Source organism: Hippopotamus amphibius, chromosome 12 (assembly GCF_030028045.1).
Source record: "Hippopotamus amphibius kiboko isolate mHipAmp2 chromosome 12, mHipAmp2.hap2, whole genome shotgun sequence".
Classification (NCBI taxonomy): Eukaryota; Metazoa; Chordata; class Mammalia; order Artiodactyla; family Hippopotamidae; genus Hippopotamus; species Hippopotamus amphibius.
Window position 1 is genome coordinate 58016726 of NC_080197.1, and position 14764 is coordinate 58031489.

At 38.9% G+C, this 14764-nt stretch overlaps 1 protein-coding gene across 7 annotated transcripts in view; it reads left to right on the forward strand.

Annotated features, from left to right (window-relative positions):
- Nucleotides 1–14764, forward strand: part of ITPR2 (inositol 1,4,5-trisphosphate receptor type 2) — a 489465-nt gene that overhangs the window by 97630 nt on the left and 377071 nt on the right. For 6 of the 7 annotated variants that reach the window (XR_009048516.1, XR_009048517.1, XM_057703556.1 and 3 more), the window contains 5 exons: nucleotides 1843–2001; nucleotides 7558–7656; nucleotides 7925–8008; nucleotides 8300–8446; nucleotides 12486–12581. Coding sequence is in view for 5 of the 7 variants with exons in the window: in XM_057703556.1 (XP_057559539.1) it covers nucleotides 1843–2001; nucleotides 7558–7656; nucleotides 7925–8008; nucleotides 8300–8446; nucleotides 12486–12581 (585 nt within the window). In the remaining 2 variants the exon portion in view is untranslated. Of the gene's footprint in view, nucleotides 1–1265; nucleotides 1365–1842; nucleotides 2002–7557; nucleotides 7657–7924; nucleotides 8009–8299; nucleotides 8447–12485; nucleotides 12582–14764 lie in introns of those variants that run through there. The other variant, XM_057703558.1, reaches the window with a different exon arrangement.

Sequence of the window (14764 nt, forward strand, 5' to 3'; positions counted from 1 at the left end):
CCTCTCTGCATGAGTAAATCTGGTGTATACACCTAAGGAAGTGAGCTTCTCTAGAGGTATGCACAAATTACTAAATCAAAAGGAAGAAGATAGGGAAAGCCTTTAATAAAATAGTCCTTTAGAATTAATGGGACTAACCTGTAACATATGAAGCTTTATCTTTTCATTGTGTAGAGAGGAAAGTTTTAAAATTGTTCCTTTAGATGCGAACTGGCCTTGAGTTATTAGATCTTCTGTTTCAAGTAGTACTCACACTGTTTCATCCCAGCAGCATTTCTTTCTCATGCTTCACTTAGACCTTTTAGCTTTTCACTTGGGTAGCTGTTAATGGACGCCACACCTTGTTCCAAAAAGAATGTAAGGCATTTTTGAAAATACATTCCACACAACAAGATAAAATAGTAATAGAAATAAATAAGGCAACTGGATCAAAGGGAAAATGATTGCATAAATAAAGTCAAGTCGAGGGTGAGGCATGTTTATAAAATCCATGTTGTAAAGCCTGGTAAACTTTGGCTCGAAGCCTTTTCGTTGCCTGCCTACCTATAAGGGCAGCGTAAAATATTCACATAGGAGGGCATTCACATAGAAGGCCTGTACAGAGAACTAAGCCAGAAGTTTGGAAGCACAAACATTCCCAGGAAGAACACCAGAGAACTGTTTCTCCAATGAGCTCTCATAAAGAGGATACTGTTTAGTATAGTAAACAATGGCCTTAACAACTTCCTTACCGTAAATAGTACAATGAGGTGTTTCATAGAGCTGTTTTCAAAAATAACATCCCTGATGTTTTGGTATTGGCCAGTGGCAAAGTGCCAGAGCACAGGACCAGCAAAGCATTTCTCTGATGGGACAAGAGGAGAGCCCTTGGGTCTGCGGCTCCCCAGACCTGTGAGTTAATCCAGTGATAGATCGTGTGATACCTGTGGCTGCATGTCCCTTGGGCGGTCCTCTATAACTAGAGCTTCTCTTAATCAAGTTTTGATTCATAGTAAGCGCCAGCAAGCAGACCTTATGTTTCTTGTCAAGACCCTGATGTGCAAATGTTTGCCTGGTGAGGTAGGGGCTGAGCCACGTCCTCTAACAGGGTGGATTCCAGAAGGAGTGGGGTTGGCCCATGAGGGTTTTCTGGAAATTTCTGAGATAATTTCCTTCTTATATTGTGGCTATTAAAAAGACCATTCTTTTTTTGAAATGATAATAGTAACAGACAGGAAGGTTATTTGTTTTAGTTTTCCTACTCAGTAGAATAATGTCTTGGAAAGGTTTTGCCTGTGGAACCCAAATAACCTGAACAGTGGTGCTTCTGCCCTCACCTGAGAAAGAGCGGGATGGCGTCCTCTTGTGGAAGCGGCAGAGTCTGGGTAGGCTAGGCAGCTTGTCTCCTCACCCCGGGGGCTGAGGGCTGTCTTCGGCAGGGCTGGTTAATAATACGAAGGGGGTTGGTGCATTATAACAGTTCCTCAGTTGTTCTTTAATACGTTCTGTTTTTGTAGCCAGCAGAAATTGAGAAAGAATGTAGTTTGCAGGGGACCTCCTGGTCTCCTTTGGAAAGCCTGGGTTTAGCATATTGTTTATCAGTAGATGAAAATCATTCAGAGGTATCCGCCAGTTTGTTTCCCTCATGTGCTCACTTCATTATGAAACAGAATTGGGGGTGGAGGTGAGGAGGAACCAAAGAAAGTCAGCTTGGAAAGATGGTGAGTGTGGAGTCTGAAAAGAGCTTCTTTGTTTAATCTCTACCCCGAGCCGTGTTATGTGGGCACATGATATAAACACATACATGTAATTAACAGAGGAGATCAAAGAATAAGGGCGCTAATCCATATCTTTCTCCTACAGCTGCTGCATATAAAAAGCAACAAGTACCTGACTGTCAACAAGAGATTACCCGCTTTACTGGAGAAGAATGCCATGCGTGTGTCCTTGGATGCTGCGGGGAATGAAGGGTCTTGGTTTTATATACATCCCTTCTGGAAGCTGAGAAGCGAGGGCGACAATGTACGTAACTATAAGATTAAGAGAAAAACAGTGTGTTCTTAAAGACAGTAGTTCTTAATAATAGGGAATCCAGAAAGTGCAAAGAAAGGAAATATAGTTTTCAATCTTCAACATATTATTTTTATGTTAATTTCTTTAATAGTTCGAAAGCATTTATTTATGTACAAATTGTGCTCAGGTATCGTGAAAAGACAAAGATCAGATTAATTTAAAATCATCCTCCAGCCAGAATTTGTGTGAAAGAATTTAAGTAACATTAATATTGGCTGAGACTTAAGGGAGAGCGAGGCAGAGTTTGCTTCTCGGCCTGTTCAGGAGAGAGCATAGTTGTAAGGAGAAAGAGCTGTGTTTAGAAGATGGGGTCTATTCCTTTAAATTGATAGAGCAACACAGCAGATCATAACAATACGTCATTTACTGGCTGTGGCCAGTTGTTTAGTCTGTACATCTTAATAGACATGTAACGAATGAGGAGCTATAGATTGGCAGTAGCTCACTGATGACAATATGTAAATATGTTGTGGAATGCGAGCGTGTTGTATCATGAATTTTAGTAGTTGCTAAAATATTTTCCTGCTACTTTATAGAGTAGAGAAAATAAAATTATGTACAGTGATTCAGTAGGATCAATAGTTAGATATTTTTGTGTGTAGTAAGTGAAGTAGCAGGTGACAGTCCCTGGCACATGGGAGATACTTAATAAATTCTGGTTGACACCAAATACAGAATAACTTTCATGAATAGACTACTTTACAAATATTGGGTCAGGTGATCAAGAAAAGTAGCTGAGATTAAAAAAAATAACAAAAATTCAAAGTAATATAAAAGTGTAATTATTCTGACAGTTTTCTCAGTCAATACGGTGATGATACTTTAAAATGTATTGGCTGTTTCTTGTCTTAGAAATGCCTTCTGTTGTAGTGAATCTATTTTTCCAGTGAATTTTGAAGTCCAAATTCAATTCCACAGGATGCAAGCTTCATGGTTTAATTTTGTTGATAAGTTATCTGATGATACCCTCCTTAGGTAAGGTTTGGGAGAAGCATGGCATGCAGGAATGTAATGCACTTTAAATCTTGTGTTGGTTTCCGTAAAAATAAGTTCTTTTTTTTTTTTCCTTTTGGCATCAAGTGGTGTGTGCTGTGAGCATGACATATATTTCAATTTCAGTAGGTAGTTAATTACAATCAACTCTCAGTTATTCAGGGACTGGTTATGCAGTTTATGAACAAACTGTGTCTTTGGATGCCCTGTTTTGTAATGCTCGGTCCCTTCTCCAGCCCCCGCACTGAGTAGGGTCCCTGTTTACAGGTGGTCAGTGAATATTAAACATCAAAGCAAACAAAACCTGAACTCAAGCTCTAAAGGAATGCGTTGAAATGATTAGATACATTGGGGCCTTGAGATTAGCTTTGGATTTTGTTAATTCATTCTATTTTCTCATCCTATCTATTGCTTTCCCTGCTCCCACATGCCTTTACAGGGTCAGAGAGAGTTGAATGTAATGAACTATTTCAGATGATTAGCTGTACCGGGTTGTGGGATGGGGAACAACCTACCACCCAAACACTCCATCTTGGTTATATAATGGGCAGTGTGATTGTTAAGTGCGATATAGAGATCCTCCTTGTGTAGATGTGCTCTGTAAAGCATGGCTAAAACAAGCTGACACATCGCTTCTTGCTCACTGATTTTGCTCTCCACTGTAGCTTTTGTGTGCGATTGAGGTTGCCGTGAAAGCAGAAGCACATCCATTTGCCACGTAAATAATTGTATCGTAATGCTCATTTTCTTTCCTAGGAATAGGTAGCATTTTTCTAAAACACAAGCCTACTGTATTTTATTGAAGGCAATTGGAAACGCTGTCATTTCATAACAAGTGGTATAATTACTATTGATTTTTTAAAAACCGTATTAAACTAAGAGGAAGAAATTGCAAGGTTTAAAGGACTTTTAAATTTCTATTTTACTATTTAGCAATTAGTTAAGTTGCGATTTTAGGTTGTAAGTATCCACAAGATGTTTCAGTGATCAAAATGAAATGTAAGAATGAGGCTGATGATAGTCTGGGAGAAAATTGCTCATATCCTCAAAAATCAGTGATTTCTATCATTTAAGGACACCTCTGTCATATATCCTCTAGAATTTTGGGGTGGATAGTTTTGGGGGAAAATAGATTCATGGATCCTTCAACTTTCAGCTGTATAGAAGTCCTTGCTTGCGGTTGCTCAGTTAGAAAGTCATTGGGGACAAACTTGAGCAGGGTACATAAATATTTCATTTTCATTTATTTTCCCATGATTGAGTAGTTAATTTTTCATCTTCAACTTTAGTTCTTTACCTTGATGGTAGATTTTAAAAGGGAGAGAATGCCAGACATTCTTTCAATCAAGAGAAAATAACCCAACCCTTAGGGAAAACCTCTTTATAGCAAGTAGATTTTGCTGTTTTGCAAAACTAGACCCCTTGGAATGCTGGTGAAGGCGGGACTCCATCCCTGGTGTTTTGATTTCTATTGCAATGTTCTTTTCACCACACCAGGTACCACTTCAAAAGAAGGGTCGCTACCAATAGCATTATGTTGTTCTTCATTTTTGGTAAAATCCCAGTGTGAATCTTACATGACTGTTACGTACAATCAACAGAAGTGCTTTTGGAACTGCAGTTTTTTAAAATGTTTATGCACCAGGGTGAATGCATTGTGGCAGAAAATGACTTCACCCTCAAGTTCTGTATTAAATCTATGACTTCTCAGAAGGCATCTGACCCCATCAGTGGATCAGGCTCCACGCCTGCACTCTTCTGAAAATATTACCAAGTTCCATATTTACCAGGTTATCTAAGCTGATGTGAATTCCCTGAGAAGAGAGATTATTCCTTACACACTTGTGTATTATTCCTGGCACTTCTTACGGTTCTTTTCATATCTTATGATCAGCATCCCGTCCATTTCATTTGTCAGTTTTATTCAGCATGGGTAGTCAGAGTAACCACTGTCAAGAACAAGGCCTAGGACCTGGAGATTAGTGAATTAATGTTAGATTCTTCTTATGAAAACCATTCTTTTGAATCCTTGGAGTTGGTGACATTTGGGCTATATGGCTAACCTCTTAAAATTATATGACTTTACAGGTGGCTTTAAAGAAATAAAACTAGCGGAGGGATTAATCCAAAGCTTACAGACAGCTATAGTAAGAGTAAGACTTAGGGACTTCCTAGGTGGCTCAGTGGTTGAGAATCCACCTGCCAATGCAGGGGACATGGGTTCGATCCCTGTTCCACGAAGATTCCACGTGCTACAGAGCAACTAAGCCCATGTGCCACAACTATTGAGCCTGTGCTCCGCAACAAGAGAAGTCACTGCAGCGAGAAGCCCTCGCACCACAATGAAGAGTAGTCCCCGCTCTCCGCAAGTCGAGAAAGTCCGTGTGCAGCAATGAAGACCCAATGCAGCCAATAAATAAATAACTTTATTTAAAAAAAAAGAGTAAGACTTAGAGCAGTGAATATAGGTACAACCAAAAGTATTCTTTTAACTGGAAAGATCTAGCTAAAATATGTCATTATATTTAGCAGATTACTGGCTAATATTTGTATGGTACAGATAAGAATGGCAGTGATGAACCAAATCGAATGGTTCTTTAAGAAATTGTAAGACCAGGTGTAGCACTGGCAGAACGTGGTAGCAAGCCTCAGTGTTTATAGTATGGAAGACTACTCAGGCTTCTATGTGATTCTGAGACTTGGAGCTGCCTTGGTGTCATGTGAAATAACACATTTTTTGGTTTTTTAAGGGGGATACTGAAAATATGTCTATGTCATGTTGACTTTCATTTTTTTGTTTATAATATAATTGTTTAAAATAGGTACAAGTTCATGGTTCACAGATAGAAAACAGTATAAAGATATATTGGGAAAAGTCTCCCTCTTATCCTTTTTTTCCACGTCCCCAGTTCCCAGTTACTGCTTTCACAGTTAACCAGTGGGAGGATTTCTTGTGTGTACACTCCTACTGTCTCTCCCTTTTTGCCACAAATATAGCCCAGTTCTGCCCCCTCATCCTCTCACGTAACACAGTTTCTTAATGATTTTTCCTTATCTGAACATGTAAAAGCTTCCATGAAGGGTCTTTTTGAGTCACAGCATCTGCCTGATTATGGACTTGAAAGGCAGAATGGTGAATTGCGACCAGTCCTGTAAATAACAGAAGCTATTCCTGCTAACCAAAGAAGAACCTTCTTTTGCTCCATTAATGAACTTGAGGCTTCTCTATCATATCTGAATCTCCAGATATAGTTTGTGCCAACAGTACTATAGGTAAATGTAGACTCTCATATATAATTTATATTGAAAATGTGAAATTGTGTGCCTTAAAGTCTTGGTCTAGGTTCAGATCCAGGGAGAAAATGTTCTGTTTTTATTGTCTAAGTCCTAATTTGTTTTTCAGTTATCTACTAATCTATTCTATTATTTAGTTGATATGAAATATGCAAAGGGAAGATACTGGTTTTCATTTCTGAGCTGGTGAGCAGTACTGTGGAGGAGAGTGTAGGTACCACAGCTGCAAGTCTTCTAGCGGAACTTAACGTCAAAAGTAACTTTAACAACTATAAAATAACTGTTCATTATTACCATTAAGAAAGCATAACTTCATTTCCCCACAATCTGAGTTATGAATAAAAATACTTAAAGATCAAGCAGACATTGTTAATGATAGCATAAATAAAAATTCAGCTTAAACTTACTCCTTTAGAGCACTTTTCCCATAACGAATCTCAGTTTTTATCTACAAATGAGCACCAGGTTTAAGGAGCAATATTAGTGTTGGATGTTTAAGATAAAAGTGAACCAGTTGCCCAAGGTCCAAACTATAACGTGTTCCTACCAGGTCATACCTGATTCTGCATTTCCCGAATCCAGATATTAGCATGTTTAATAAATTTCTGAGACCATGGGGAAGATCAAGTAGAACAGATTTGTTTTTAATTCCAGAGATAATACAAATGAATAAGATTTTCTGCTTGCACTTGAACTGGTTCTACTATTTAGGCAGATTGGGGTTTTGTGGCGAATGCATTCACCCTTTGTATCTCCTGTGTACCCGGCATAGGACCTGGTGTGGAGGGGTGCTGACCTATTTATTGACATTAAGAAAGCTGTAGTTGAAATGGGAGATAGATTAGAAAAGGGTCTAGGAACTTCCCCAGAGGTCCAGCAGTTAAGACTCTGGGCTTCCACTGCAAGGGGCACTGGTTCAATACCTGGTCGGGGAACTAAGATCCCATATGCCGCTCAGTGTGGCCAAAACAAACAAACAAACAAACAAACAAACAAACAAAGGATCTACACCAGCTTTATGAGTCCAGACTGATAGACACTGCGGGACATGATTATATAATCATTTATCAGAAGACATTTTACCTGAAAGAGAAAAAGAATTGACCTAAAATTTGTATGAAGTCCTGCATGAGGACTTCTGTGCAGTTATTCTTAGCTTCAAATATAGCAGCACAGATCCATGCAGTGTCTCAATGGCAACTTATTTCTGATTTGCAGATTGTTGTTGGAGACAAAGTTGTTTTGATGCCCGTGAATGCAGGACAGCCACTGCATGCCAGCAACATAGAGCTTCTCGATAATCCAGGGTGTAAAGAGGTAAGTTTGGAGGAAAGGAAATGAATTTGTTGGTATTCTCATGAGAGGAAAAAAAGTCATATAGTGTCTTTCATTGTTTTAGCCCAGTTATGCCAGGTATTAGTCCTAAGGTACCTGTAGATTTCAGATGGTCTTTTGAAGGTATTTTTTGACATACATACCCCGTTGTCCAAAGTTGTTCTTTTTTCTCCTTCTACTAGTTGAAGTAATAATTCCTGGTATAAAATGGAGTCTGCAGTCTTATAACTTAACATTTTTTCATTAATAGGTGAATGCTGTAAATTGCAACACTAGCTGGAAAATCACTTTATTCATGAAATATAGTTCCTATCGAGAGGATGTACTAAAAGGAGTAAGTATATGCTACATAGAATATTTGCTGGAAGAATTGGAGGTAGTCTTACTGAGCTTCTAGATGCAAAACCTTTGTATTCACTGGTGTTTGAAGTTTAGAATGTGACTATAAATCTTAAAACTCGTATTGAGTTTCCCCCGCTATATTTGGAAATGTATAAATAATCGTTAAAACCCAAGTGTTAGCAGAAGGACCCAGAGTATCAAAACTATGAAGAGACACCTACTTCTTAGGTCTATTTGTTCAGACTTTTGTTGGAAATACAGTTTTTTTGACCTGTTTTTCTAGGGTGATGTTGTTCGATTGTTTCATGCGGAACAAGAGAAGTTTCTGACTTGTGATGAATATGAGAAAACACAGCACATTTTCCTTCGTACAACCTTGCGCCAATCAGCCACTTCTGCTACCAGTTCTAAAGCACTCTGGGAAATAGAGGTGTGTACGTATTTTTTGGCTTTTAATTAATACTTATATCAAAAATACAGGGTCACTAGGCTGTTTGTTTTATTGTTATAGCATCATGGTAGACCCACACAGTAATTTTTGTGAACCAACTTGTACCTCTTTACTGCTGTGACCCATTTGGAATGCTACTACTTCCTTATCTTCTCAGGGGCATCTCTCTCTCTTTCTCTCTCTCTCGTTTAATGAGGGCATATGTATGCTTTTGCTTTTTAAATTTCCATTGTGAAGTGTTGTCAAGACTGATCAGACTGTAGGCCTTTTGCCTCGAATGGCACTGGAGTTGAGATTACTAGTGAGCATCAGAAGTGCACAGTCACTGAAAAGAACGTTTGTGTCTTCTGGGGATGCCATTTCTATTGGAGTGAGGGGACCCATAGTTGAGAATTCATTCATCCTTTAAGAGGTATTTTCTTAAATGTGCCAATGTGATAGAGTAATTGAGAAAATGTAAGGCATGGATTTTTCTTCGAAGGACCTTTCTATACGATGGAAGAGATAAGATATACGTAATTAACTACAAACAACCTGATAAGTTCCATCTTGATTTAATGGACATCCAGACCCTACAGCAGTGGTTCTCAACCATTTCAAACCCATCACCCCTCTTTTACAGCATATATTTTGTTACACTCCCTTTATGTCTGAAAATGAAATTCATAGTTAATGTTATTATATATTCTCATGATTAAAAATTAGTAAAATGCCCAAATTCTAATATAAAGAAGAAACAAAAGGAAAATAATTTATAATAAAATAAATATGTATTTCAATATGTAAGTACCTACTCTAGAAGATATAGTACTTATACCTATCTTTGATGGATACATTTGGATTTGAGAGAAGTGGTAGAAGAAGAGGATCAGAAGACATTCTATGCAAGTACAGGGAAATGAAAGAGCAGAGGTAAATGTACACCCTCAGATAATATTACCTAGTATTAGGAGAAGTAGTAACAGAACAGACTTATTTGCACATGATTTAAAAAAGAAATCACTATTATTGAAATAGGGATGAGGCAAATTACAAACTATTGAAACAGAGGAAGTATAATGTTTATGCAAATAAGCTGAGCCTTAATTATAAATGTAACATCAAAATAATTCTCTAAGTCATTCTCTAAATTATGACATGGTTTAGAATAGAGATGAAATAGCACAGAAACATAGTTTTCATCTTGAAACCCCACTCATGTTGAGGCACACTTTGTCTCTAGCATTCAGAAGAGACCATGTCCTTCAATATATTTGGAGACGATATCCTTCACTAGGTGACAGGGAATTGAGACAGTCTGAGGAAAACAACCACCGCTAAAGCTACATGGCATTCTTCCCAGAAGCCTCCCTCACAACTTCTCTTATCAGCGTAAGAGAAAGAGACCAGGCAGCCGGAAAATAAATACATAATTAAAATATATATTTTTCACACCATAGATTTCTTATCATTGTGCTTCCAACATTATCAAAATATAGAGATAGCAGTAATGTGAAATATTATTTTAAAACTTTATTAGCAAAATACAGTGATGAAAATGTCACAAAGCAACTTCCCTACACAGTGAGTTCCTTGCATTTCGTGTGTCTCTATTTAATGTTTGATTCTAGGTCTGTTAAAAGGAGTTTTGAATCTTCTCTTTTATATATTTGCTATTAGTTTTATAGGTTTTGCTGTAATTGTACCACTGCATTGAAATCCTTTCTAACCAAATATGTGGTTGGAAATGCTATGACCTATTGAGCAGGCAGAATGGAGAGAGTGAATCAATTATTCAGTAATTTTGAGATAATGTCTGGAATTCATTTAAGCTTTCTTCTCCACAGTGAATTTCTCTGAAGTTATTAGCCTTTTCATGTAAAAGCTTTTTTGTATGATTATATGTTAAAGCATCACCAGTTTATATTTGTGGTAGGTTTATTTCTGTAGGAGATTTGAAAGCAATACTCTGGGACGTTTCCGTATTGTGTGCTGCATCAGCCAGGCTTCAGTCTGGAAGCCTGAGCATCAGGTGTTTCAAGCAGAGAGGTATTTAATATAGGAAATCAGGTTTCAACGTTGTTGGAAGGATTGGGTGGGAAAAAGTGGGGTGAGGAATGTGGTCTTATCTGAAGATCTGGTGGTGCCAGAAGCCACTGCTGCCTCCTTCTGTGCTTCAGGAGTCCTCACCCACGCCTCCCTGTGGGAGCCTGCACGAGGCAGCTGCCACCACCTTTACTGGAGCCCTAAGAGGAGCCTCTCTTTCACTATCCTCTGTTTCCCGCCCCCATGATACAGGGGAGCACTTAGAGGGGTGGGGATGGTCCTGAGTGTTGCACACAATATCTAGCCTATGCTGAACTCTCCTGTGAATTGCAGGATATATAATATCTTGGCCACTGCCCATTCATGCCAGTGGCATCCCTCCAAAGTCATTGTGATGAATGAAAACACCCTCCATTCTCTGTCTTCATATTGTCCCCTAGGGAGCTGTACTACTGTTGCTAGACCCATTAGTGCATAGGACAGGAGTTCTTAGTCTGTGATTCATGGTGAGTTTCAAGTTATTTGTTAACTTCTAGCAACTGTATACAAAAGGTGTGTGTGTATGTGAGACAACCAACAGATTTTATCAGATTCTTAAAGATATCTATGCCTCTCCCAAAGGAGTAAGAGTTGAAACATTGACAAGATCATAGTAGCTGGTGGGATTAGCAAAGGATTGGTTGTAGAAGGTTGATCTGACAACTGAGCTTTGAAAGATGGGCAGGCGTTTGGCCACAGGGGGAGCATTTTTGTAAGACTTCATCCACTTTGAAGTATTTTCATAATTATCTCATTGAGCTTTTGGAGTAGGGGAAGACAAAGGAGCTGGAGTCTAGCAAAAGGCATTAGAAAGTCCTGTACATTAGCACATGGAATTTGAGGCTGGGGCAGGAGGCAAAGAGTATTACAAAGAAGAAGGTAAGCTGCTGGAGAACAGTGGAAAGTTAATCTTCACAACAATCCTATGAATTAAACCCACTTAGTACAAGAAGAAACAGGCTCGAAGATGTTACATTACTTGCTGTGATCCGTACTCACTGGTGGAGCTGGGACTCAAAAATCGTCACCTCTGGACTGGAAGACCTGAGCTTTGCTGCAGCACCGAGCCACCTGTCTTAAGCGACAGTTTCAGACCTTCTACCGTTTTCATTCTCAATGAGCCTAGTGGCTCAGCATCTGGGGCGAGGCAGGTTTCTAGGGCGGCTGTCAAAGACATGGTGTTGGTGAACAAGCAACATGTGGAACGGGCCAGGAATTAAGTTAGTTCAGACCTCCAGGCCTTGGCGTTTGTGGTTCTTTCCGTCTGGAATGATCTCTCCCAGTCTCTCTGCATGACTGTCTCATCCTTCTCTGCAGAGTGCCCCTGCGGATTGCTGTATGGATCGAAAGTAGCCTTCTATTGGGGGATTGGGATTGCCATGTGTACATTACTAATAAGAAAAAAAATCAAATCGTACACTTTAAATATATGCAGTTTATTGTATGTCAATTGTATCTCAATAAAAGTTCTTAAAAAAAGAAAAGGAAGTAGCCGTCTCTAGGGACGTAGTCACGTGCTCTGTTTATTTCCTCCTGGCACTTGCCAAATTTTGTTCACTGAAAGCTCTAGTCTTATTCATAATTGTGGTCCCTGCTGCCTAGAAGAGTCCTGGCACATAGTGAGCCCTTAAGATAATCTGTTGAACGAACGAATAACAAATGTGGGGAAACCCCACAGTATTTCTGGTTTGGGCCCAGGAAACATGTCCTTTGGAGTAAGGCTGTATTTGCAGACGTGAGGCGTGGAGAATCGTGCAAGCCCAGTAAGTTAACTGTTCTCTTACTCACTTGTGGGGAATTTTGTTTTTCTGCCACATCATACTTCCGAAAACGTATATTAGATTTGACAAGTTTAGCGTGAACAGGCGGGCACCCCCTGTAAACTGTTGGCATTTGCTTGCCGGGAATATGCATGTCTTTTAGCCACTATTTTCGTTTCTCTTTTTGTCTGTAGGTAGTTCATCATGACCCATGCCGTGGGGGTGCAGGACAATGGAACAGCTTGTTCAGATTTAAACATCTTGCAACCGGGAACTATTTAGCTGCAGAGGTAAGGCTGATAGATACAGTGCTGTTAAATCTCTAATGCTGAAACAGTGGAGCAGGCAACACAGAAGATGTTGTTTTTGAAGGAACAGTTATTATACACATTTGATTTTGTCTGTCATGTTCTGGATTGGCAGGTCAGTTGTTCTCAAAATGTAAGTATGAATTGAAACCTTAAAATAATTTTTGTCTTGAAAATAAAAACAGCAGCAGCCACCACAACAGAACCTTGTGGTTGGTTTGCTGTAAGGGCATCTGGAAGGGGGTATCTGATTTGCATCTGTATGGGATTCATCCTGAGATTTGCTATGTAGCTTCACTCTTTCAGAATGTCTGTATTGGAGCCATGATCAGCTCACAGTTCATGGGTATAGTTAGATCGTTTCTGGTTGATCTTCTGTGGCTGTTCTTTCACTGGTGGGTGGCTTTCATTGTTCAAACCATTGGGGAGGAAAGGTTTTTTTTTTTTCCCTGAGATACTGCACTGTCCAAAAACTGTCAATAAAAGTGGTAAAGACATAGAAAGGTCTTTTCTTTCTCCACTAAATGCATGTTGACAACCAAAATGAAGAGTGGGTAGAAATAACAGTACAGACGTTTTAGAAATGATTTAATTAAAGTTTAGTTATCTGATTTAAAACATTCTGAAAATATTTTTTTTAATCTTTTAATTTATCTTTTTCTTATATCTTTTTTAAAAATTGATGTATAGTTGATTTACAGTATTGTGTCAGTTTCACGTGTATAGCAGAGTGATTCAGTTATACATATATATACATATATGTATCTATCTACTTTTTCTCAATTCTTTTTCATTATAGGTTATTACAAGATACTGAATATAGTTCCCTGTGCCATACAGTAAATCTTTGTTATTTATCTGTTTTATATATGGTAGTGAGTAGAAAATACTTGTTTTCAGATGTATGAAAATATCCATTCTACTCTCAACTCTGTTTTTCAATTTAGAGTTTCTTTGGGTATTCTAAACCAGAATTTGGTCTTGGTATTGTTAGTATTACTTACCTAACTTTTGGTTTTGGATGTGACTGAGGGTAAAGAAGTGGGGCTGGAGAGCTGATGAGAAAAAGGTGGTGGATACAGGAAGTTTCTATAACATGCTGACCCCAGTCTAAGCTAGAACCCTGTTACCCTCTCCTTCACGGTAATCTGTGATGATTTTCTTTATAGTACTTCCCACCATCTCACTTACTATGTTTTATTTTATTGACTTTCTCTGTCAGAATGGACACTCTCTGAAGGCAGGGATTTCTTTTTTTTGTAACATCACCACTGTGTGCCCAGCACCTAGGACAGTGCCTGGTACTTGGAAAGCATTTAGTGAATGTTTTTTAAATGAATGAATGAATGAATGAATGAATACAAAGAAGCTATTCAAGCTTCTCTAAGCTTAGAAAATGGGAAGAAGACAAATTCGGGATTTGTATCTGAGAGGCATTTGGAGCCATATTTGGGCAAATTAATCTCCCTAAACTCCCATTCCCGGCCTGGAAAATGGGGGTATTGACAGTATTTGTGCAATAAAACCATTAAGAGAATGAGATGAGGTAAAGTGCTTGGCATCAGTGTGTGACCATGGCAGGCATCCAGGAAGGGATGCCGGCATGATTAATTTTATTATATGATAAGTAGAGATTGCTCTTACTTTTATAAATATCTGACTCAATTTTACTGAGTCTGCTCAGTCTATGGGCTGTTTATACCATAAATGTTTTGAAGTAACTGTTTTGGAAAAGAAACCCTTTGAAAAATTAAGCAGCAAGGTAAGAGAATCTTGTGTAAAATAAGAATTAGAAAGGTCTACTGGATGTCCTGTAAAAGATTAGGAATTAGGATGAAAATTCTCTTGGAGATCGGGAGGCACTCAGGTGCAACACACCTTTGGTAGAGGATGCCAGGCGGTACAGGGAAGGGCTGCTGCCTGGTGGGTGAGTAAGGCAGATGGGGAAGAGAGAGGGGCGTGCTCAGGCAGTGAGGACAGTGAGGTGCGTGGCATTGTACATTTCATATCGGTAATTCATGTGTGTATCCCGTGTGCGATGTGTGTGAATTTGGAAGTGGTGCTAGAAGGTGGGAGGGGAGTGGTGGGTCCAGAAATGTAGCGCAGCTGTTTTTTTCAAGCCATTTATATTAAGCCAAGAGAATGGGTTTTATCTTTAACTTAAA